This window comes from Mustela lutreola, chromosome 4 (genome assembly GCF_030435805.1).
Source record: "Mustela lutreola isolate mMusLut2 chromosome 4, mMusLut2.pri, whole genome shotgun sequence".
Classification (NCBI taxonomy): domain Eukaryota; kingdom Metazoa; phylum Chordata; class Mammalia; order Carnivora; family Mustelidae; genus Mustela; species Mustela lutreola.
Window position 1 is genome coordinate 45,619,141 of NC_081293.1, and position 26,908 is coordinate 45,646,048.

Genomic DNA, 26,908 nt, shown 5'->3' on the forward strand with positions numbered 1-26,908 from the left:
ATCATGACCTGAGCCGAAGGCTGATGCTTAAGCAACTGAGCCACTCAGGCATCCCTGCTTTTTCCATTTGAACCCCATCTCTGGGACTCATCCATTTGATTTCTCAGTGCTTTATTTTTTAGTTTTTATTTCAAGGCTTTCTGGAGTTCTGACTCACATAATCTTACGCCATTTTATAGGAAACGGGGGAAAAATCCATATACTTCCACAATCCAAACACTGAAAATTCCCTTTCAACATTTCAGGATATGTTTTATTTTTTTCTACCATTGGACCAAGGGATGTTCCTACTGCAATTTTATATGAAAATACCTTTCTATGTTGCTGTTTCACCCAATAGAAATATTTCCTACAATATTTTTTTTAAAGATTTATTTGTTTATTTGACAGAGAGGGAGAGACAGCAAGAGAAGGGACACAAGCAAGGAGAGAGAGAAGCAGGCTTCTCGCTATGAAGGGAGCCTGATACCAGGCTCAATCCCAGGACCCTGGGGTCATGACCTGAGCTGAAGGCAGAGACTTAACAACTGAGCCACCCTGGCACCCCTACCATTTTATTGGCACCCCATCATTTTAATGGTGATTCAACAGAATATTATAATATGCCATATGATATTTTACTTAAACATAATTTTGCTGTTGGTTTTCAGCGTGTGTCCATTTTTTCACCAGCAGAAATATTACTGCAATAAATATTTTTTATGCATAGAAGATCTAGGTTTTCGGGCTAGTGACTGTGATTATGAGGTCAGTTTTCTTTGAGGAGCACAGTCCTAATTAATGGTGGGCCTCATCCTCAATTTTGCAGAGATGGACTATGATATCTAAGTGGATGGCAAGGGTTTGATTAGATTGTCTAAAGAGAGATTATTTTACCTATTTTGTATCATATGCAAGCCCTGCCCCCGTACCTTGCCCTCTATCCTTTGGGTAGCTATTCTATGGCTATAAATGACAAGGAAAAGGAAGAAAGAAGGAGGAAGTGAACAAAGAAAGAGGAAGGAAAGAGGGGGCAAGAAGAGGAGGGAGGGAAGGAAGAAGACGAAAGGGAAGAAATAATGAAGGAAAGAGGAGAACAGAGGGAAATAGAAAAGAAAGAAAGAAATGGGGTAAATAGAGGGGGAACTAGGTACATCAGCCAAAATTAAAAAAAAAAAAAAAAAAAGAAGAAGAAGAAGAAACAAGAGGAAAGAAATTAACAAGCCCATGCTCCCATGAGCTTTGTAATATTACAAATCCATGTCTCAACCACAAGCATACATTTGAGATATCTGCTTAGCAAGAGGCAAAATCGCAAGATGAAACAAATTTAACACATTCTGGTAACTGTCTGCCCCTAGGGTAATTCCTAGACACCAATGCCTCACATTTCAGAGAAGGAGCTAATCCATGACTAGCTTGCTTGTTAAATTTTAGGAAACCTTCACTTTCCTCAAGGAGAGTTGCATTTGGAAGGAAAGGAGTAGTTAAGATTATATCGTAGCTTGTCTTGCCAAGATAAAACACAATTAAATGAAATTAAACAAAACTTTTCCTTAAAAAAAAAAAAAAAAACAACTTTGTATTTCCTAAGGCAATGCAGGTAGAAATTCGGCACCTGTGTTCGGGGGTGGGGAAAGGAGAAAATATGCATTTTGAGAAGATGTTGAAAGATGGATGGACGTGTTCATTACACAGCGGTGTGCTCCCTCACAACAGGATAATTTCTGTCTGTTGTCAATATACAATATTTTGTTGAACTCTGTCTTATGCATGTGTGGTATTTAGAAAACCATAACATTGCCTTTGTGATTTGGAAGTGCCCATCATGATCCTCCCTAAACTGCTGATTGGATAAAAATCTCCTTTTTAAAGGGGCGCCGGAGTGGCTCAGGGGTTAAAGCCTCTGCCTTCAGCTCAGGTCATGATCCCAGGGTCATGGGATTGAGCCCCGCATCGGGCTCTCTGCTCAGCAGGGAGCCTGCTTCCTCCCCTCTCTCTCTGCTTGCCTCTCTGCCTGCTTATGATCTCTGTCTGTCAACTAAATAAATAAAATCTTAAAAAAAAATCTCCTTTCCACAGTGGTGATTCAAGTGTAGTGGTCATTGAAAGAGCAAAAGATTATTTACAAATAAAGCAAAAAATTCACATCTGACTGGAAGTGGTCAGATTGGTACCAAAAGTTACTTTTACTTCATATAGAAACAAAAAACTAAGGACTAGCAATATTTCTTAGTAGCAAATTGCTTTCTTTTATGAATTAAAAAAAAAATTTCCAACAGTCCTAGAACCAGGGATATGCAAACAATGTTGCTAAAAATGGGGTTTTTACAGTTTGAAAACTTATGTAATTTCAGATTCCTATTTTCTTAATTTAGTAGGTACGGTAAAAGTTAATAGATTTAATACTAACGCAGTTCCAAGCAAAGGGTAAGACCCAATATGAGACGGTAGTTTCTATAACATTCTGTTAAGTCAATAACATAAGGAGCTCTGTTTTGTTTCTGTTTCCCTACTTTCACAATGGGTGGTGGTGGGAGTCTGTCTGAAAGCTAAGGGAGGAGTGTTTGCTGGAGTTCTCAGTGTAGATCAGTGATGGAACTAAATCTGAACACCAGGTCCCAACCCGAGGGAAGACCAGACCCAGACACAGACCGAGTTAGCTCCGAGCGAGAGCCCTGCATGCTCACGCCTGCCCCCAGCTTCAACCCTTGGCATCACTCAGAGACAAACGACCGAACTACAGCCTTCCACTGAGCTAACAACCGTTGCCCAGAGTCAGTGCTGCCTACAGACTGCGTTAGAGAAAGAAGAAAAATGCTTGACCTACTTGGATCCGATAAGATGGAATCAGTTTTCGGCAGAAATTGATCACAACGGACTCCTTGGTAGCCTTCCTTGCACCTGAGAAAAGGGATAAATGACAAACGTACGCATGTGGTCGTCAAAGATTTCAACGAGCAAAAGAGCCATCAATTACACAAATGTGAGAACAGTACATTCAGGCGTTTGTATTCTTTGATTCAAGCTTCTAACACCGACAGACGGATTTTAGTCGTTGATGTGCGGAAAAACCTAGCACGGCTTTGCTTTTTTACAGTTTTAGATGGAATACCTAACGAGAAAATTGAATAGCATTGTAAGATGGCCCTCATAGCAACGTGAGGAATAGTCATCTTCAGATCATAACTCTGAATGCAGGTATATGCAGGTCTTTTCTTTATGCAATGTGCTAGGCCCTAAAAGGCTGCAAATGCCCTTTTGGAAGCATATTTTAAGGGCCATATTGCTAATAAAAAAATCATTTTCTGATACAAGTGATCAAATCTTATCAGATTTTGGCTACTGTTTATCTTCCTCCTGTTTTATTAGTTTGTTCATTTGCTGATTTCACTTTTTTTTTTTTTTAATGTAGCTATTCTTCAAGTCAGCATTGCCCAACTGCTTGGCCAGGAATAACAGCATTTATTTTAGATCTGCTAAGATCCGAGAGGCATCTGTGTCTACATGCAAGGTCTCTGTACTTTCCCTCTAAACTCGTATCTTTCCCTCCTCATTTTTCTCTTTCATATTCACAAACATGTGCAAAGTGCCTGCTCTCTGGCAGGCATTCGACAAGGCAACTTTCCTGAGGCGGGTGCAATGTGGAGGCCAGGAAAATGCCTGGAAGCGCCCGCACTGAGGCATGTCACCGCTGCCCTGCTAGTCCTCTGTCGAGTCTTCACACAGCTCGCTCCATCAGGGCTGCGTGGCCAACTCTGACAGCATTGGCTCATCAGCTGGCAGTTCAAGGCACAAATGCAGCCGATGCTTGGCCAACTCTGACAGCATTGGCTCATCAGCTGGCAGTTCAAGGCACAAATGCAGCCGATGCCCCCACGCCTGCCTCTCTGAGTGGGGAGGTGGCATTTAGTGGTCGGCTGGAAGCGTAATCTGTCATGCTCAAGTTAGGCAGGGAAGCATCCATTGTTGTTTTGTGGGATGAATCTGTCCTACTTACACAGGAGGAAATTGTGCTGCTGGCATAAAAATCAGATTTAAAAAACAATCCCCTGGTTGTTAGAAATCTATGAAATTGACAAAAGAATTCAAAGAGACCGTTCTGTCAGAGACCGGAGCTGTGAATCCTTTCTTTAGAATAGGCTTTGTTTGGGGGGTGTAATAAAGTATTAGATAAGGTCTGTTGCAGTGGGAGCAGCAACCGAAGGGCATGGACGTTAATTTTACTCTCTTTCATTGTGAGCCAAATTGGAAGTTAGGTAATCAGGCAGGCTCTCTTCAGCACCTCCTTAAGCCTGGCGCTCTGGACCGTGCTTGGCAATTTTCCTTGTAGACTAAGAACAAAGACATCTGATATATGGATACCCCAGACACCCAACAGGCTACTGAAAGAATTTGTTGGAGCTGCCACATATTTTCATAACTTTTTGTATCCATTTATTGCACTTGAAGTAAAGCAGGCATGTCACTCGGTCTGTAAAGGGAGAAGTCAGAAGATACTTAGGACCGAAGCACATTTATGATGAAAAAATAAATTCCTGCCCTCCAAAACTGTCCTACTGCTGTTCATGTGCTTTTTCAGAATTACCAGAACCATAGTGCCTTAATCTTCATTTCCCCACAAACGATGACTTATGAGTTGGGTGATTGCTATGGTGGCGCATTCACATTTTTTGGAGGTTTTATTTCCAATATATGTGGGAGTTGGGAAGCACACTTTACTCTTTTACTTTCTGCATCTTTATTTAATATGAAAATGGTATCCTAGGGAGATGGTTGCTTTTTAAGAGAAAGTGCTTTTTTGTTTTGTTTTGTTTTGCTTTGCTTTTTAAGGGGGTCTTCGTTACTTACAATGCATTATTCCATTTGTGTGTGGAAAGGAACCTGAAAAGATGTTTGACATTTTCTAGGCTTTAACTGATTTTCTGTGGGTATGAGCCCACTTTGAAGTGCTTGGGCCTCATGGGGTTTCTGGAAAACAGCGCAGCAAGGGCCTTCGATGCTGCCTTCATCTCTGTATGCAGCGGATAGTCAACGATGATGCTGGAGGAGCCCAAGCCAGGCTAGGAAACCTGCCAAAGGGTGTGGGACTGGTTACAGAACCTGCTTCTTTGTTAAGGAGACAGTGTCTCTGCTCATTGGTTGCTGGGTTTTAAGAATGACACATTAAAATTTCCATTTAAAAATCACACACGTCACCTTGGTAAGTTCAGACCCATCCAAATGTGAAGACCAAATGGGCCAGCAGGTAATACCAATGCACCAGACTGAATTCATGATGATATTAAAGATATAAAGCAAAGCAAAAAAAGAAAAAAAAGTCAAGATGTACATCTATTGCACTGATGGAGTGTGCGGGATTTCTGACAGTGTAACAAGCACTTCTTGGAGAAATATCATTGTATGTTTGTTTTGGTTTTGGTTAGTTTTGGGAAGATTTTGAGAGTGTTTTGTTCATTTTTTAAGATGTTTGATTTTTGAAGGATACAGGTATAAGCAAAACAGAAATTCATATACTGAAAAGGTCTTTGTTCATCTAAGATAGCACGACGGGATTTATAAAATTTTAAAAATGCGTGTGTAATCTAATGATAAATGTTTTTTAAAAAACATAAATCTTCATTTTACTTGGTTAATATTCTATGTCTTTTCCTATTCTGCATTGCTTTCAAATCTCCACTCAATTCACCCAGTCCCCGGTTCCATGAATTTCGTAATCCCTTAGAAACATCGTTATCACAGTGATGGTATTAAAAATCCCAATATTTCCTGGTGATTTTCCAGGTAAGTTTTGATTCTACAGCTGAATGGTGTAGGAGAAGGGAGCAGGCTCAGGAAATACAGCTAAGGATGACAAATAGTTACCTAAAGAAAATGGAGAATTATTATCAACAGTGAAAGAACCATAGCATACACTCAGTCTGCAAGAGCTAAGGCATTTTACCTTGGGGAGAAAAACAAATAGTCTTAAATTCTGTATTCATCTCCTCTGTGGTGAAGGAGCTGTTACTTCTGAAACCAGTAAGTTCTAGATCATGTTGTTTGCCTTATTTCCAAATTTAAAAGGCAGTAGGGAAGGGCATAGGTGAAGAGACAAGGTCAAAGCAAGGTAGGGCCGGTAAGAGGTTAAAGGGAGACTCTGTTAGCGTAACCACGGATAAGAGAGCTCAGGCTGGCAATGAAGCAGAGGCAAGAGCTTGGAGACGGAGCCCAGTATCTCTCTGCTGGTGAGCCTCAGGTCTGAATCACAAACGAGAGTCCTGACTATCTACAGGGACAGGGCCCATACTTCCAAGTGCGGCCATCTCTTTTTCTATTTTTTTATATCCTTCCAGTTTGGTCCCTGCCTCCCCATCTCAATTGTTCAGCGCTATCTAAAATAACAAGCTTTCCCTTCTATTCTTCTTTCCCCTTCTATATTATACCAGAGAAAAAGCCCAGTTTTAGTGAAAAGTTTTAAAAGCTATCCTTGGGTGAAAAAGAAGAGAACAGTCCTGGCAAAGATGAAAACAGACGACATGCATGATTGTCAGCTGGATTTCCACGCTTGCTTTGTCTGGTGTGGCAAAGAAGAAGTGGTCGACACACCGGACGTGGAGCACCCAAAGGAAGCTACTTGTACAATGGTCGATCGCTTGCTCATGTCCCCACAGAAATCCCACCACTATCTTCAGAGACCATTTCCCTCTCCTCTCTTACAACACTCTATGCCAGCTGATTTCTTTGAACCCATTTCTCGAATAACAACTACATCAGTGCTCATCATCTTAGTGATTTTGAGTGAAAATTAAAGAACTCTCACTTGTGACCAACAGCCTCCCTGCGTTCCCAGACTGTTCTCGCATTGTCTCTCTTCCTTTTGTTAGAAAAACAAAACAAAATTATGCTGAAACAATCCAAAAACTGTTCCACAGAGGGAATTGTACTAGCCTTCGTCCTCCTGTATTGATTTCCTGGGCATTGACTCATTAACGGAAGGTGTCATCATCGCTTCACAGCGCTGTTCTCCGTTTTTACTCTGTCCTCATTTTCAGGGTATTGATTATGCCCACGGATGGCCTGGCCAATACATGGTCTCGAAGCACATGTCTTCCCCTTGTATATCATAATGATTCACAGTGAGGAACTTATAGTCTTATTGCCCTGCTTAGTATTTGCATAGACGCACTTGATGCAAATCATTTAACATCCCTGTTTTCCAGTTTCAAACCGTATAAAACGCAAGTGATACTAGGAAAGAGAAAAATGAACAAGAACACATTGCTGATATTCTACACATGCATTTTGGCCATTGTTATGGCTACAGGCCTTATACCTGCCTTAGTTGCAAAGATGCATTTGACATTATTTATAGAGAAAAAAGTATGCAGGATAGAGCCAGGTTCAAATATTTGCTTCAATCCCTGTGTAGTGCCTGGTCTCTGCAATTCGCTTTAGAGAAAGTAGACATGGTTTCTTATTGGAAACTTGATTTTAGACATAAAATTTGAAATAGCAGAAATCAATTAACTTCACAAGAGAAAAGGTGGCAAACTGTGTGGGTTGTTTCCTGCCTGTATCAACTTCTACTCATAAAAAAATGACAGTTACTCTTTGATGTTACAGGGAAGTAGACATTTTGTCAGTGATACACAAGTCCGCCGATTTTAAGGAGCCTATTAAACGCTGATTTGAAAAAAGAACAACCCCTCCAGGTATTCTTCTCTATCTCCTGCCAATTCTCTTTAGCCTCAATGTCAGACCTTGGTTGGGGGAACCAGAAAGATCATCAGGCATTTAAACTTTACATTTTGGAAGCAGGCTAGTTTGGAGCACTGCCTGATTTTTAAATCCAGGATCTGCCGTTGAGCTGGCTGTTTAGGTTTCTGGGCCTCCATCCCTTCGTCTGTAAAATGGAAGTAAAAATAGTAGCTCTCACCTAGAATTATTATTAAGAATTAATCATATAATGCCTGTGGTTCATGGTAAGCACTCAATAAATGTTATTTTTAAAAAATATATTCTTTGAATTTGAAATCATCATTACAGCTCTTTAAGTGGGGAAACAGTCCAAAGGTTAACAGTCTGATTCCCCACATCTCACATCCAATACATACTTGAACTAGAAGCAAACTCAACTGGGGATGACTTTAAAGTCCTAACTTGATCTCTTGCAGTTACTGACATTCTTCATGGGAACGTATGAGGAATTTCCATTCTTCATGAAGAAACAATCCAGAAGTCATTATATGCTCAGCTACCTTTCCGAAGGTAGGTATTTGAAAATATGGGCCAAATACCAAGAATTGAAGCCATGATTAACAGTAAGAATTAAAGACCTAGATTTTGAGATTATCCAATCTCAAAATGTTCGTAAGCAAACTATGTCACAGAAACTAGTCACAGATTTCAAGGCAAACTTCCTGAGCTTCATGTTAATTTGCAAGGTAATCACTGGGACACCAGGCTGGCTCAGTCAGTTAAGCATCGGACTCTTGATTTAGGCTCAGGTTATGATCTCAGGGTCGTGGGATTCAGCTCTACTGTCAGGCTCCCTGCTCAGCACAGAGTCTGCTTGTCTCTCTCACTCTGCTCTTCCCCTACTGGCGCTCTTCTCTCTCTCTCAGATAAATAAATTAAAATGAAGTTTTTGGTTTTTTTTTTTCTTTAATGAATAAATGAATGAATGAAAGAATGAATGAAAGGTAATCACCCACTATGGATGGGAAGACTCCTCGGGGGCACTACTATTAAAGAATGATAATGGCATCTCTTGATTTCAGACTAATTCATGATTTCATTCCTCAGTTAAAAATGAAAACCAAAACCAAGACCAACAAAAACACAGAGAATAGAGTCCAGCAAGGCAATTAAACTACCCAGCACTGAAGAGATCAGGAGTACAGGAGACAAAATTCCCTACCAACTCTCCATCCGAATGCAAATAGGTGTTGGATGGACCAGCAGCTTGTCTAGCTAAGGGTCTGCAGCCTCGCATTATTAATGGTATTAGAGCACATTGCCTTCTCTGCCACTCACTGCTGAAGCTGAGCTCTAGGTCTGGCTATGGAGAATACTGTGAAACCGATTAGTGTAAGCTTTCTTTAGCTGACTTTAAAATTTAATTAAGTAGTCTTATTTAAAAAGAGCACTAATTAAGACAGCAAGATCTTTAAGTTGACCAATTGGAATTAAAATTACCTGCAGATTGGCTGTAGATACAATCTTTCCAAAATCATTTCAACTGTAACGGGGAGAATTTGGAATTGCATTATTTTAAACTGCAAACCGCCTTCAAACTCATGAAAATTCTCTTGTGTGTTATCGATAGCTTTCAAAAATATCACAAATTCCATGGCTGAGGCAACTGTTGCTTATAATGTCATTCATCTTACAAGTCTGAGGTTTCTTGTTAATGAAGTCGTATCTGCAATCTTAAGAAAGTATAGGGATTTATTTTTGAAAATTTCCCTTTAGCAAAGTTTGAATTCAAAAGTAGATGGAGGCCAATTATTTCATCATAAGACTGCTATGATTTCAGAAGTGAATCTGAGAGCATCTGCTCAAAACCAGGAGGCGTGCTGCATTCTGTTAATATTTGGGCCCTGAAGACAGAAATGGAAAGAATGACTGCAAGTCTGAGAAGTTAAAAAATAGATAACAAGTATGTGCTTACGCAAATGCAAGTTCTTGTCAACCATATGTAGAGTCTCAAGGACTTGTACCAGCAGCCGCCCAGACACTCCACTGGCCACATCACTGTCGGACAGACAGCAACTCATTTCAAGTAACTTTAATCCCATATATGGCAATTCATTTCTGGACAATCGGTGGCTGAGCAGTTCATTCTAAATTAATGTTTTTGCCCTTGTAGAGATTTCTGCCCCTATTTGGTCTAGAGCTTCACCTGAGGCTTACAACCTCACTGACGAAATTAAAACACATACCACAGAATGAGGGTGCTACCCAGGTTCGGGTGTATAGCAATATTATCCAAAGCAGCTATGTGGCCTGAAGAAGATCATTCTAACTTAGCTTTTCTTTTACTGCATCTAAAAATAAACCACAATCTCTTTTTAGCCAAGAAGGCAAATAAAAGCGTCATATATTGGCATTCTTGCAGAAAGACTCTGTATTTCATGGCCACATTGGAGGTATTGAAATATTAATTGCCCTTCTCAAGAACAAAAGGATTTGTGGGTAATAAGGACAGGGGGAGGGTAGATGGAGTTTTGTTTCATCAATTCAAACTGACTGAGAAAATGCTATATTACTAATTTCCTAGCACATACAAAATCTGTTTTGGCAAATGTAGGATTCTAGTTTTCAAAGGCGGTAGCCTGTTATGGTGGAAAAGGCTCATCCTTTGCATGTAAAATGACCTCCAAGTCTGCTGCACAAAAAGTGTGACAGAGGTCTGTGACTGACCTCTCTGAGGCTTATCTCTGTCCTAATTCAGTGCCTGCTCTGTGCCCATGTGCACACACTCAGACATGCAGGCACAGATACATGTCACCCTAATTCCTTGAAAATATGTCTAATAATCAGAAAATTTAGGCAGACGATATAGGTTCTGACATAAAAGTCAGCGGAGAATCAGTCTCTCTTCCTTCACTTCCCCAGTTACTTGAAAATTCCCATGACTGCCCTTGATATTTCCCAGCCAAGAGTGGACAAAGATTTATTGTCACTTCCACTCCCCATGATTCCTCTTTATTATTTTCACTTGCAATGTTATAAGATTGAGAAGTTAGCCAGTCACAGACTTTCTCTGATGCTTAAGGTCCAACATCAGCAGATTTCTTCACTTGTCTGCACTTGCTTGGAATTAGAAAAGCTCACATGTCCAGACTAGTCAGTCAATGGAAGAAAGGTGATGACCATCTTGGCCCTCTCACAGTTCAGCAAGAAATAGAAAAGTAAGCCAGAGTCAAACATTTTAATGTTGCTGTCAGTTGGCTTGGGGCTGCCATAATAAAGTATTGCAGACTAGGTGGCTTCAAAAACAGAAAATTATTTTCTCCCAGTCTGGAATGCAGAATTCTAAGAGAATTCAAGGTGCCCCAAGGTTTGTATTTGGTGAAGGCTCTCTCACTGGGTTGCAGATGGTCACCTTCTCAGGGAGTCCTTACACAGTGGAGAGAAAGAGCTCGATGCCTCACTCTCTCTTTCTCTCCTTGAATTTTGATAAACAACAGTGTTTTATATAAGTTTGTCACATGTGCAATATTTGGGACACACTCATACTAAGAATGTATTCATTCTTTACACAAACTTCAAATTTAACTGAGTGTCCTATATTTTTATTCTCTAGATCTGGCAATCCTAAGTGTATGAGGGTAAAAAAAAATGAATAATAATAGAAGAATCATCAGAAAGAACACCTAGATTAAAGTTAGTGTATAATAATTTTGCTATAACTATATCCTGTTGTGATAAATTCAGCAATCTCTTGCTTTAAGGACAAGAAGTCTGTGCACATCGTATATACTTCTATCAACCACACAGGGACATAATGAGCTCACAGAGTCTGGAAGGGGAAAATATAATTTTCAATAGCTAGCTCTTAGATAAAGTATTGAAAAGATATGTCAAGATTGTGATGAAGAACAAATGAAGCAACATTGTTTATAAATGTTAGGTGCAGATTTGTGACTTGATTGTGGGGATCACTAGCTACTACCTTACATAAATTCTGAATTAACAGTAGGAGTATGCTGCCCAGCAGCCCAAAGGGAAGACTACAGGAAGAAAGAGGGCATTCTACTACCTCATTCTGCATCTCACTTTCCTAGGTATAAATTTAATACACATGCTATAGCAATTGAAAAACAGTGAGCATAGATACTTAACATAAAGCAGTGATAATCTAAAAATCCAAGATAAAACACAAGAAGACCCTCTTCTGGAGGACTGTGAGGTCCTTTCTGGATTCGCAGTTCTCAGAAGGAAACAATGAGAGAGTATATTATCAACAAGAGATCAAAGAGGCCAGCCTTGTTCCCTGCCTGTGCAGTGTGGGTGATTCCCTGCAGCAAAGCAGTACACAGCTTGATAAGGAAGAGTGAAAAGAAAATAAATCTGAGAGATAAATCTTATTTAAAAGGCATCTTTTTGATTGGCATTATAAAAGAGAGACGGAGCTCATTAGCAAATGAACTGATAAAACCATTCACAGCGTGCTTCAAAAAGAAATGGTAATAATTATTGTCTCTCTAAGAAAGGGGGCAAAATATCCACACAGTGTCATTCACAAATCCCTTTACAGACATCATGAAACAAGCTGCAAAAAGTCCCACAGCTCTCTGATTTAATTAAGTGAAGAAAGCAAGGAAAGACTTTTACAGTTCACACGCCTGGATCATAGAGGGTTCTACATGAAACATGATTTTTTTAAAAAGCCATTTTAGAGACCCCTAGAGTTTGCTGAACCCTCATTCAACAGCATAATTTTCCCTGTTTCTCCCAGGATATTGTACTATCGACTGACAGGGTGCAGCATTTCTGCCGGCGAAAGGAAGTGGGCAGCTTTGATCAGAATTCACAATAATATATCTCCCTTGTGTGATAAATGATTTACTGCTGAGGATAAATGGATATAATCTTTCATTATGTATGACATTCATCAGCAACAAGGAAGCTTTGGACTGAATGGAAAGTGATTTCATATTAAAAGCCTCATGCAACTCAGACTGAGATGAAAGTGAGGTCTTGCCTTGAAAAAAAAAAAAAAGTGGCTCAGACTTGTAGGTTTAAATGGATGCTCAGTCAAATATAATCGTTACTCTGAGTTTGAAAATCTGTTAGGAGGAAACCAGGGAATTATGCGACTAGGTCAACCTCAATTTTGCACAAAAAGCCCCATTTCTTAACCACACTATTCTATTTACTTAAATGTGTCATTAAAACCAACTTTGAGGACTGAGAATAGCCAGAGAACCAGGTAGGGAGGGGAGAATGGAGGCAGGGTAGGGTGGAAATGATTTAAATTTCCATTATCATGGAGAGTCAGTGCACTATTTCCAAAGTAGATAAATCAAGAAAGAGAGACTTAGTATATTATTTAGATATATGAAGTTAACAACTAGGAAAATGCCAGATGAAAATGGTTTAATAAGCTTGCTTGTGTGTTTGCAGAAGGAGATGTAAGTTCAGGAGTGGGAGAGTTGGTGTAGAGGGATGCGACCAGGGCTAGTGGCTTTTCATTATAAACACATTGTATTGTTTATTTTTTGTTTAAATTATACACTTAGATGATGAAGCAATATAGATGTAGCAAATCACTTCATTGTAAAAATGATTGCAGTATTTTTTGTAAGATTTATTTATTTATGAGAGAAAGAGAGAATGGTGGGGGGAGCAGAGGGAAAGGGCCAAGCAGACTCCATGCTGATCATGTTGCTCCATGCAGGGTTCGATCTCAAGACCCGGATGTCATGACCTGAGGAGAAACTAAGAGTTAGACACTTAACTGACTGAGCCAGCCAGGTGTAGCAAAGTGATTCCTGATCTTGGTTTCACTGACTCTTTAGGACCCAGTGTAATATCACCTTATTTGACTTTCTTTGTTCAATTTTCTTCTTCTTCTCCTTCTCCTTCTCCTTCTCCTTCTCCTTCTCCTTCTTCTTCTTTTTTAAGAGAGAGAGAGAGAGAATCTCAAACAGGCTCCATGCTCAGCACTGAGTCCAACACAGAGCTGGATCTCACAACCCTGAAATCATGACCTGGGCACCTAACCAACTGGGCCACCCAGGAGCCCCCATCTGATTTTTAAGAACAAGAATTTCCTAATACTATATTATGTTTTAGAAGCAAAAAGATGTAAAATGAAAGACAATGGGAAGAGATGAGAAGACAAACCACAGACGGAGAGAAAATATTTGTAAAAGACACATTGGATAAAGAACTGTTATCTAAAATATAGAGAGAACTTGAGCCTGGGTGGGTGGTTCAGTTGCTTAAGCATCTGCCTTTGGCTCAGGTCATGTTCCCGGGGTCCTGGGATTGAGCCCCACATCTGGCTCCTTGCTCTCAGAATGTCTGCTTTTCCCTTTCCCTCTGCTGCTCCCCTGCTTGTGGGCCCTCTGTCAAATAAATAAACAAAATCTTTTAAAATAAATAAATAAATAAATAAATATACAGAGAATTCTTAATATCCAACAATAAGAAAGCAAAAAACCTAATTTAAAAAAATGAGCCAAGACCTTAACAGACACCTCACCAAAGATATACACATGGCAAATAAGCATATGAAAAGATGTTCCACATTATATGTGATTAGGGAAATGCAAATTAAAACAACAATGAGGTACTATTACATACATGTTAGAATGGCCAAATCTAGAACACTGATAGCATCAAATGCTGGTGAAGAGGCGGAGAAACAGGACCTCCCTTTCATTGCTACAGAGAATGCAAAATGGTACCGCTACTTCTTCTTTTTTTTAATTTATTTATTTACTTATTTATTTGACAGAGAGAGATCACAAGTAGGAGGAGAGGCAGGCAGAGAGAGAGAGAGGAGGAAGCAGGCTCCCTGCTGAGCAGAGAGCCCGATGTGGGACTCGATCCCAGGACCCTGAGATCACGACCTGAGCCGAAGGCAGCGGCTTAACCCACTGAGCCACCCAGGCGCCCCGGTACTGCTACTTCTGAAGACAGATAGCAGTTTCTTACAAAAGTGGACATATTCTCACCATATGACCTGACAATCACGCTTCCTGGTATTTATTAAAAGATACGGAAAACTCATGTCCACACAACAACCTGCGCACAGATGTTTCTAATGGCTTTATTCATAATTGACTCAACTTGGAAGTAACCAAGATGTTCTTTAATGGGTAAGGGGGTAAATAAACTATGGTACCTCTACACAATGGAATAATATTCAGGGCTAAAAAGAAATGAGCAATCAAGCCATGAAAAGGCAAGGAGGAAACTCAAATACATATTACTAAGTGAAAGAACTCAGTCTGGAAAGGCTACATACTATATGATTCTAACTACATGACACAATGCAAAAGGAAGAAACTATGGAGATTTTTTTAAAAAATCAGTTAAAAATTAAATTAATTAATGTAATTAATTTTTTAAAATTAGGTTAAAAAAATCAGGTTTCCCAGGGTTTGTGGGGTGAGAGGTAAATAGGCAGAGCACAGAGGAGTTTTAGGGCAGTGAAAATACTCTGTATGATACCATAATGATGATGTTATATCGTTTAGACATTTGTCCAAACCCACAGAATATACATCAAGAGTGAACCCAATATAAACCATGGATTCTCTGTGATTATGATGTGTCATTATAGCTTCATCAGTTGTAACAAATGTAGCACTCTGGTAGGGGATGTTGTTAATGGTGTACGCTATGCATGTGTAGGGACAAGGAGTACATACGAAATAACTCTGCCTTCCCCCAATGCTGCTATGAACCTAAAATTTCTCTTAAAAAGTTGTTTTTTTTTTTTTTAAGATTTTATTTATTTATCTGAGAGAGAGAGAGCAGGAGCAGAGGGAGAGGGAGAAGCAGACTCTCTGCTAAGCAGGGAGCCTGATGAGGGACTCAATCCCAGGACTCTGGGATCATGACCTGAGCCAAAGGCAGCTGCTTAACCAACTGGGTCACCCAGGTGCCCCAAAAGTAAAGTCTGAATAAGTAAATATATACATATGCTATATATCAATTTATTTAATAAACAAATATCTAATTAAATTTAATAAAACTTAAATAAATTACCAAATAAATATATTTATTAAATATATAAATATCCAAATTAAACTAGATGAGTAGGGATAGTTTTTGACCTAAATCTAAATGTTTTCTGATACTATAGAATGGTAGAGTTAGAAGACATCATAAAGAGTCTGTTCTAACCACCTTGTTTTCTCGAGGACAATATTATAAAACAAAGATGGAGACCTGCCTAAAACAGGTCTATAAGGGGTAGAACAAGAATTAGAGCCCATGGATTTTGTTTCTAAATCCAGTGTTCCTTCTGCTTTTTAACCTTTCTCCTTAGAAAACAAAGATATTCTTAACTCCTCATACCATCATTAATGCCACACTTCTCAGAGTCTTTCTAGTGAAAGCATATGTTTTACTGAAGATCAGTTAGCACAATTCAACTGGCTAGAGTTCAGGTAACCAATCAAGGTTAGAAAAGAGGTGGCAGTACCGATGTCACTAGCTTGGACAAGAATATATAGTAAAACATATTCTAAAATGGAATGACATGTGGAAATCAGGAAAATCACACAAGAGTATGAGTAAAGATGGGTAAGCTTAGAGAAGGCACATAAAGGAGTATTCTTTCTAACAGTGATATGGATAAGATTCTTGACCTGTGATTAAAACAAAGCAAACTACAACCTGGTACAAGTAAGTTTACAAAAATTAAGTTAACATCCGTAGACGGTAAATTCAAAATAGAATTCAAAGGAATGTTTTTTAGCTGGAGTGTTTGGCAAATTAAAATGGCAACTCAGGGAAGCAGTGACTTCAAATAGATAAAACATGATGATTTTTGAAAAGCAAAACTAATAATAATAAATAAAAGTGTAAGAGAGATTCAGTTAATTGAGTTATGGGTGACATATTTGATGTTCTTATATGGGATATTCCTGTTACGCAGAATAAATCAACAAGAAATCACTATCAGAAAGTTCTTCCACATCTTGTAGTGTCACAGATGAACAAATCAAACCTCCTCTATTCAGAGAACAGTGCTGAGATCTTTACACAGGTTAGACGAAGTAATCCTCATGAACCTGATGAAAAGGAGATGTGGGTACCACTATTTTAAAGACAAAGGGATTGAAATGGAGAGAAATTAATTTCTTTATCCCAGGGCACATGAAAAGCATGTGTTAGAACTTGGATTTGACATCAGTGTAAACTGATACTACAGACTGTTAATTTCTTTATCCCATGTAGTTCTTGACCATTCAGATAGTATTATGCATATTTTTAAAGTGGTCCATTTCATTAGTATCTATCTTCTGAGAAAGAGAAAGCCTATCATTATATACTTAGTACCCAGATAAGATAAAAATGAAACTCATAAGAGTCTAATGATTTGCCCACAGTTATATAAGGGCATAATTTAATTAATGTGAAAAAACCTAAAAGAAAATACAATGATATTTAATATGACTTCAGACTTAATAGTAGGCTATCGTATTATAACTTCTCAATTCACATATTCATTCAAAATTGAATATACTGAGAAAGAAACGGGTGGCATGTCTGAAAAGAGAAATCTCTTTAAATATTCAAAAATTGATGAAACAAGTGAAGAAAGCATGAGAAGGTAAACAGAAGACAAAATGGTAACACAGGGATAGGCACCAGCATGCAATCACTCTCCCCACAGGCTGATGGGACAAAGGAAGGCATTTGAGTCAAGGAAACCTGAGGAAATCCCTGGGGTCTATCAGCAGGAGCTGCAACCCTAAATGAACTGCCACTGGAAATAAACCAAGAGACAGAAAATAAAAAGCAAAGAGAGAAATCAGAAATGGAGGCCTGCCTTCAAATTTAGCGTCCTCCACTGGCCAGTCGACTCAGAAGCCATTGGTCAAGAGAGCCTGGGAAATGTAACTTTCTGAGATGGTGAGCAGAACAGAAGAAGGGCCAGGGTCTGGATTTAGGAGCAAATGCATGACTGATTGGCAGGGCTGGTCATATACGATATACACTCTATACAGCATAACATGAGCACTCATGCATGTTATTATCACACCAGCAGCAGAAATCCCTTGCCCCAATCTTTCTAGATAACAGAGATCTCACTAAACTTATAAAACATATCATAGCAGGCCTCTGCATCGGTCCTCCTTAGGAATCTTCACAATTTCTAACTGGCACCCACCTCCAGCACACTCACGCTTGCACAGGGGCCAACACTCACATTGGCACCCTGCTCACAGCTCCTGGGGAAAGTGATTTAACCCTCTGGGCACTCATTTCCTCCCTTGCCAACAGGACTAATCGCCCTGGCCTGGTGCACAAAAGAGAGCTGTGCCTATTAATTACTTAAATCTCATAAACTCTTTTGAAGATGAAAAGCTCCAGTTTTCTTATTCTGTTCCTTGGCTTCAAATAAAAAAGCTACATTATATAAAGGTTTCTGGGGGATTTATTACCAGACCTCTATCTGAAAAAAGTCACACCACAATTACAACTTTAATGACCTACTCTAAAACTTCCCAAGGCTACAACATAATTAGTCCATTTTATAATTAGTAGTTTAAAGAAAAATCATTTGTCAGAAGTAAATAAGAAGTGACTGAGGCTCCTGGAAGTAATCTACATTATTTGATGTGGAAAAGGGAGGAGTTGCATTTACCAAGTGCCTATAACTTTCTAGATTCTGTGCTAGACACTATATCATTACTATACCTATATATCCCAGCCAGTATGGTTAGGTCAGTATTATTTTATTGATGGTTTTAAAGGTGAAAAGAAGAGGTTTGGAATAATCAAGTAATTTGGTCAAGTCACAAAACCAGTAAGGTCTGAAGTTATGATTTGTGTCCAGGGCTTTTTGCCTATAACTCTTCATTGCTGAATATTTGAAAGCTTTTAAATTACTTTTCCTTTGCCCACAGCTGTCAACTCATGTATTAGAACATTTAGTGTCAATAGAAACCTTTACTGTGAACAGGAGGTAGATATTGAACAGTGAAAGAGAAAACGTCAGAGTCAGTAAGAGGTTTGCCCTGTTCTTGGAATATAGAAACCACACCTAGACTAGAAGGTTTACTTGTCACCTTTTAATAGGCACAATGAAAATAAATATTTAGAGGAACATCTTAGTGAACCACAGAACTAGAGATCATCTCCTTGGAAGCAGAGTGTGGTGGTTGTCATCTCTAGCTAGTTTGGGATCCTTGGTTTAGTCTGTTTTGTGAGACCCTGATGTAGAGAATGACCTACTGGTGAGTGGGATTGGAAGGGACTGAGACAGGCGCTCAACACAAGGAACGATCTGTTCACAAATAGAATGTTACTGCAGAGACCTGAGAATCACTTGGTTGAAACATTCAATAGTCCTGTATTCTTGAATTAGTCAAGATCTGTTTTGTTACGTGAAAATCCACCCCCCTTTTTAAAGATTTTATTTATTTGTTTGGCAGATTTAAGATTTTATTTATTTGACAGAGAGAAACCATGAGCAGGGGGCAGGAGCAAGGGGAGAAGAGAAGCAGGCTCCCCACTGAGCAGGGACCCCCCCCCAATGGAGGACTCAATCCCAGGACCCTGGGATCAGGACCTGAGCTGAAGGCTGATGCTTAACCAACTGAGCCACCCAGGCACCCCGTGAAAGCCTTCCCTTATACACGAGTCAATGTCTTTCTACAAATGAATGATATTGGATGAGAACATCAAAGAAGCAGATAATGCCAAAAAAGTCTGCTTAGAGAGCAAGCATTCCATCTTTAAAAACTATGATCAGTGTTTGGTAGAAGAAGTGATTTACTAAATACAAGTTTATGGTCTAGGATCAACCCTTAAATGGACACAATAGTTTGTAGATGTAAAACCTACTTATAGCTTCATATACCTATACATGTTTTAGATATTTATTTTATTTTAATTTTTTTAGAAGATTTTATTTATTTGACAGGCAGAGATCAGAAGTAGAGGCAGGTAGAGAGAGAGAGGAAGAGAAGCAGGCTCCCCACTGAGCATAGAGCCTGATGCAGGGCTTGATCCCAGGACCCTGGGATCATGACCTGAGCTGAAGGCAGAGGCTTTAACCCACTGAGCCGCTCAGGCACCTCTATTTTATTTTTTTGATTGGGATTTGGACTTGAATTTAGCCCACATAAACCAATGAAAGAACTGGTACAAGACTAGTTGTAATTTTTAAAAAATGTATGATTTCATAATAATAAATGCATTCTCATTGATTAAATAGAAACCACCTTCCTCAATAAAAATGTTTTAAAAAAATATTTACTTTAATATCTCATAATTTTTGAGCATCTATATTCTAGTGATCAAAGCTTTTGAATTTCCTATTACAGAATAAGTTAGTTCTAGGTCCAGTCCACCAGTTGTTCTTTACAGAATCCTGTAAATGATCTATAAACACCCTTGCAATCAGTGGCAATCAGTTCCCACGCTAATTTTCTTTACATGCTGTTAGTAGATATAGATGTGTCTATATGTAGAATAGACATAGAGCAGTAGTCTTGGAATGTATATACAGTGTGGGAGTATCTAGGGCCTGTGATTGCTTCCTAACGGCTTTCATCAATAATTATGTGTCTGTTGGGACGCCTGGGTGGCTCAGTCATTAAGTGTCTGCCTTTGGCTTAGGTCAGGATCATAGGGTCCTGGGATCAAGCTGCACACAGAGCCCTGCATCAGGCTCCCTGTTCGGCGGGGAGCCTGCTTCTCTCTCTGCCTCTGGCTGCTTGTGCTCTCTCTCTCTCTCTCTCGGACAAATAAATAAATAAATAAAATATTTTAGAAAATGATTATGTGCCTCTCATGAAATGAATCAGAGCCTCGTTTTTGTCTGGACAAAGAAAAAGTTAAATTTTTTAGGGGTCACTGAATCTCCCTTCAATTTTAGTTAAAAGTCAGGAGAACATTTTGTGTCCTCTGTGTCAACACCTCTCACAGAGGACTTCCATAGGGCAGGCAATCATTGAGAATTGCGTTTGCTCTGAGTCTCCGTACCAGTGCTATTGTGAAGAAAGCTATAAGTGATTTCTCCCTCTGAGGTTCGCATCTGCCTTAATAGATCATCAGTCTGAGCTATGTGGAGGTGTGTGTGTTGTTTGGGTTTGGGTATGAGCAATGTCATGTGAGAGCAGTATGTCTATATATAATGGGTGTATTTCCACAATGGTGTGGAGGTTGGGTGGGAGAAGGCTGAGACTGGAGGCAGGGAAGCCAGCTTGAGATGTCTGTGGTGGCCCCCAAACAACCCAAGACTCTGGTTTCATGGTTCCCTATCCATACTGGAAGCCAGAGACAAACAGATTCCCTGACAACTCTTTTTCTTTTTTTGAAGCCATATTTTACATGTTACTTTATGTCTGTGATCTACATTTATGACAAGATAATATTTCCTCTTGGAATACATACAGACTTAACACTACCTCCATCTACAAACCTACCTAAATGCTAAATATCTAAAATATTTTCTATCTGAAGTCCTTCTGCAGTTGTTTTCTGTATTATTATTCTACCAATTAATAAGATTCTTGAATCAGTTCTACAGAACTGAATTTATATCAAAACAATATCAAATTCACTTTATGTTTATTTACATCATTACCTTCCAATGACACTGTCTCCTTCAAGCAAAAATTTGACATATTCTTTAAAAATTAATAATAGTGATAACTGATGTTAACTTAACATTTGGAACGGCAATAAGACAGACATTTTTTTTTTTTTAAAGATTTTATTTATTTATTTGAGAGAGAGACAGGGAGAGAGAGCATGAGTGAGGAGAAGGGCAGAGAGAGAAGCAGACTCCCCGTGGAGCCGGGAGCCCGATGCGGGACTCGATCCCGGGACTCCGAGATCATGACCTAAGCCGAAGGCAGTTGTCCAACCAACTGAGCCTGCGATAATCCCATTTTGATTTACATGTATATTTTAAAAGATTTTATTTATTTATTTGACAGACAGAGATCACAAGTAGGCAGAGAAGCAGGCAGAGGGGAAGGGGGAAGCAGGCCCCCTGCAGAGCAGAAAGCCTGATGCAGAGCTCCATCCCAGGACCTTTGGATCATGACCTGAGCCAAACGCAGAGGTTTTAACCCACTGAACCACCCAGGCACCCTAAAGTTTACTTATTTTTGAGAGAGTGCAGGTGGACACACACAGAGGGGAGTGGGGGAAGGGGCAGAGGGAGAGATGCTTTGAGCAGACTCCCTGCTGAGTATGGGGTGGGGTCAGGGCTTGATCTCAGGCTCATGAGATCATGTATGACTTGAGCTCAAACTAAGAGTTAAGTCTTGACTGACTGAGTCACTCAGGCACCTCTTGATTTCCATTTATTTATTGAAGAAATTAAGGCTCAAATATTTATAAATGTACATGGAAATAACAGGTAGGAACAGCAAAAATAAATGCACTACTGTGGAAGTCAACTAACACATTTTCTGTCACTATAACATTCAAGCAGAGGTGGGATGACAACTTGTCTGGGATGCCATCGAAAACAGTCAGGGTTCACACCCAGGTCTTTTAAACTCCTGGATCTGTCCTCTTTTTCCTAAACCCTCCTCAAAAAATTCAGTTTCGCTGTTTAGAAGTTAAATAGAGGTGATGGTGTGGTGTGGGGGTGGTCCAGAGAGTTCATTCAGTCTATTTATTATTCAGAAGATAAAAGTTGAACGCTTGCAACAGAAATCTTATTTTTGGTTTTAATGTTTAAGAATACACAGTCAGGAATACTACAAAATGTAGTTAAGAGATGTTACCAATCAAGAGATATGGACGTCCTTCTATGTCGTATCAGTGAACCATTGATTTGGTTGGGAAGGAAAAGAATCATTTAAATATATATGCATTAGTAATATAAATAAGAACTGTATGTAGTGTTGAGAAAAGACTCGTTTCTGATATGCCAATGTTCTCCTTGTTAGACAGCTAGCAATAGACATCAATCCCTGTATACACTTGGCAATTTTCTAACATTGTGTGAAAACCTGATTTTTTAACTTAAGACATGATCCATTCCACAGCTAGAGGGAATTAAAGGTGATCATAGTTAGCTGAAAAGGGTAAAGCACATTTTATAAAAGGTCAGTAGTTCATGTAAATCAGAAGAAAAAAATTGGCTCTGGCTTTTCAGAAATAATAAAATAAAAGTAAATGCAAAGAAAAGTAGAAAAGAAGAATGAGATGTGGTTACTTCCACAATATGCTTTTCTTTGTCCCTGAAACAGAGCTGGTTCTGCAGCTGCTCACAGCAGGCATCTTAGTGTGGAAAAGAACGCTCACTTTGTCAGAGGAGCATTCCAGTCTCATTTTCAGGAAAAACACATGAGTTGAAATGACTACTATTTTCCAGAGGCAAATATCAAGAGGCAGAATAGTAAACAAATCTAATCCATGCCAAACCTGAGTGTCGCCATGTTCCTTTTGAGTTGGTTTGGTGTAAAGCCACAGGTTTAACACTAGCCAGTTTAAAATATTATTTATTTTTTCACAAGGAAGTCCACAGTGGTCCCTAATCCTTTAATAATCCTTCATAAAAAACCATCATGGCCCTAGTATGGACTCAACAAACTCTCTGCATTAATATTCTTTTGGATCCTTCACACCCAGGGCAGTGGGAGGAGAGTCTGGTCTCTTTACACGAAGTTCTTCATATGAGAAAATAGTCAGGGTGTCCCCTCCTTGAATGACTCCAACATCCTTTCAGGTGCTCAGGCAAAAAGCTTTGGCAGCATCCATGACTCTTCTCCTTCTACCACACTCCTTATCCAATGGCAAGATATACACTAGGCTCCCCCCTGGAACTATGTGTAAATCCCATCACTTCTCCCCACCAATAGCACCACAACTCTTCCTTGGATTACTGATGTCATCCCTTACCTGGTCTCTCTTTTTTTGTCCTGGCACGCTTATGTTTACTTTTAATGCAAAGGTCAGATAATCCTTTTAAAACACAGTCACATAACGTGATAAGAAGTCACATTATCCTCAGAGCAATTCCCTAAGTCATGAAAATGAGAGAGTCCTTTTAATGACCAACAAGGTCCTCCTGCCCTCCTGCCAGCCCTCTACCATGTTTTTATGACTCTTCCAGACAATGCCACTCTAGCCACAATAGCCTCTGACTTTGTCAAGAACATCAGGAGCACTCTTTTGTTTCCTCTACTTGAGATGCTCTTCCAAACATCTTCACAGCAAACTTCCTCATGTCCTCAAGACTCGGCTCAGAGGGCATCTTCTAGGTGAGACCTCACTGACCACTGGAACCTGCCTCTCATCTGCAAACCCCAGCCTCTCTACCTTCTCTACATTTGTTCCCAAAGTGTATTCTTCAAACCAGCAGCAACTGCACCTCCTGAAAAGTTGTTCTGCCATAGAAATCATCTGCATCCAGTTCACATTTACTGAATTAGAAACTCTGGGGTGGAGGATAGCAATCTGTGTTTTTATAAGCCCTGGAGGTGATTCTGATGCACCCTAAGGTTTCAGACTCACTGTCCTATAGTGACAATGTAAGAATATAGTTTCCAATATTAGTTCATGGAAAAATATTAAAAGCTTTCCCTTCGTTCCTTTATAACAAGGATGACTAGACTCAACACTTCAATTAGTCTACTGGTAGTTTTATCCAGCAAAATAAAAATAGAAAAATAAATACAGCTTAATGAAATACATCTATTTATTTTGCCAAGACATTATACTCTCTATTAAAATATCAGACTCTTAAAATTAATAATAAATGTAATTAGTCTTACTTGACAAAACACAACATATAAAATACCCGCTTTTCTATATCCCACTAAAAAAATATTTAGAAAAAGGATTATTTAAAAAAAATCATTCAAAGGGCAACTAAAGTATGAACTACCAACAAATAAATCTAACCAATGGTATATAAGATCTTTTGGGAGAAAATCATAAAATTTCCTGAAGGATCTAAAAAAACATTTATCTAAATAGAGAAATATGGAAATCTTTCATTTTTCTGAACAGAAAAAGTAACATAGTCAAATAACAGTTCTTCCAAATTTATGTACAAGTTAAATTCAATTTCCCCATATGAATGTGTATATGTGTGCATGCATGTGTCCATGTAGGTAAGATGCAAAAAATTAGAAAGAATATTGCAATGTGAAAGTAGCAAGTTAGTTGATGGGTAGATAGATAAAACTTTGAAGACACACAAGGTGAGAGAGATTTGCCTTACAAGATACAAAGACTGGTTGTGAAGACAGTGTAAAACTGGATCATATGATAAATAGTTCAACGGTAAAGGACAGAGAATAGAAACAGACCTACATATACCTGTATATTAGCATAACATACATGCAGCATGAGAAGTCAAAGAGGAGAGGAAAATCCATACATAAAGGGGTATAGAGCCACTGATTATATATATGGAATGAATTAAATTAGGGGCTCACTACACACACACGAAGATATATCCAGAGGTATTACATTTGAAATGTATAAAAAACAGATGAAATGATAAACATATGTATGTATGAAAATATGAAAAATAGATGAAATGTTGAAAATATGTATGTATGAAATATGAAAATATGAAAAACAAATCTTAAAAAGTTTAGAAGAAAATACAACAGCAAGATATCTTTGTGCACTTGAGCTAGGGAATAATTTATTGATGAAGACACACAAGAAAAAAAAATTAAAGTTAAAAACAAATCAGGGGCACCTGGATGGTGCAGTTGGTTAAGTGTTTGATTCTTGGTTTTGGCTCAGGTTGTGATCTCAGGGTGGTGAGATTGGGCCCAAGTTGGGCTCTGCACTCAGCATGCATTCTGCTTGATATTTTCTCTCCCTCTCCTTCTGCCCCTCCTGCATTATTATTCTCTAATAATTGAAGAAATGAAAATTAAAATGAGGTGGCATTATACACCTAACATAGGTGCAAAACTAAATTTTAAACCTTGGAAAATCATGGGGAATAGTGTATAATTTTGCAGAACAATATGTAAGTATTAAATATGCATATTTTCTATGACCCAGCAACTCCGTTTCTTATCTCGCTATATACCTCTCACACTTGTGTAGAAGTTATGTGCAAGAGTAAATGTTAATTTATTTGAATTGTGAAAATGAGAAGTAGCCAAAATAGCCATAAAATGGATATGTGTAAACAAATATAGATGGTTCAAAAATATAATGGAATATAAAGGGATAGTAAAAGTGAAGAGATTTCTTCTAGGTCAAGATGTACAAAGTTTTTGCTTCAGAGATCCATGTGTAATCATAATGGTTAAAATATAAAAAGAAAGATCTAGAAGCAGCTTTAATCTGAAGACGAGAAAAGAACAGAAATGCAAAACATGAGTGGTTCTGCAACTGTGGACTTTCCAAGCTCAGTAATGAAGTGTAGGCATTGGATCTTCAGCTACTTCCAGAAAAGAAGGCTGAAAGAGATCTCACAGAACAGAAGAACAAAGTCAGTATCCCTGTTTGAGAGCAGGAGGGCCAGAGCATGTGGCTCACCCCTTCCAAAGAACAGTAGCTTAAAACACTGCTGCTGAGAGAAAGAAATGCCTGGGATAATTCTAGATCAGCGCTATCTGCACAACTCTCTGCAATGATGAAGAACCATTTTTTAAGGTACCTTAGAAATGGCTAGTGCGACTGGGAAACCGCATTTTAAATTTTATGTAATTTAGCTGATTGGAAATTAAGTTCCAATAGTCACAAGTGATAAATGACTACCAGCTTGGCCAGTACCTCTCTAAGCAATCAAAAAGCTGGGGGGTGGGGGTGGCGGTGGGAATACAGGATGTGAACATGGAATCCATGAGCTGATCACAGACTTCTGCTGGTTCAGGGACTGAATCTACTTATCTCCAGTATCACAGCCTTGTAAAACCTGGTTCTGGACTGCCTGAGTCCAGGGGGTCTAAGAACCCAATAAACAGATAGACTGGCATCAAGAAAAGTATGTAGGGAGAGGAGAGGAAGAAAGCAGGAAGAGAGAGAAAAAAAGAAAAAGAAAAAGAAATCCCACAACCATCTCATTAAAAGCCTCTCATTGAAAGCAAATACTGAGAACAAATGAAGAACCTGAATCCTAAAAAAAATAGTCAATAAGATTCATTCCAGAAAAAATGAATTCTATGGAATCATTCAAAAGGAGTTTCAAAGGGTATTTAAAATCCTCAATGGGATAAATTAAATGTCAAAGTAAAAAATAAAATAGCATAAAAGAAAAAAAACACACCTTGCCCCCCAAAATATCCATCCCTTCTTATGAAAA

The 26,908-nt window shown here is 38.9% G+C and overlaps 1 protein-coding gene across 10 annotated transcripts in view; it reads right to left on the bottom strand.

Moving 5' to 3' along the window:
* NRG3 (neuregulin 3) overlaps positions 1 to 26,908 on the bottom strand; it is a 1,065,137-nt gene that overhangs the window by 241,416 nt on the left and 796,813 nt on the right. For all 10 annotated transcript variants that reach the window (XM_059169747.1, XM_059169746.1, XM_059169738.1 and 7 more), the window contains exon 3: positions 2,810 to 2,883. In XM_059169747.1, the coding sequence (XP_059025730.1) occupies positions 2,810 to 2,883 (74 nt within the window). The remainder of the gene's footprint in view (positions 1 to 2,809; positions 2,884 to 26,908) is intronic.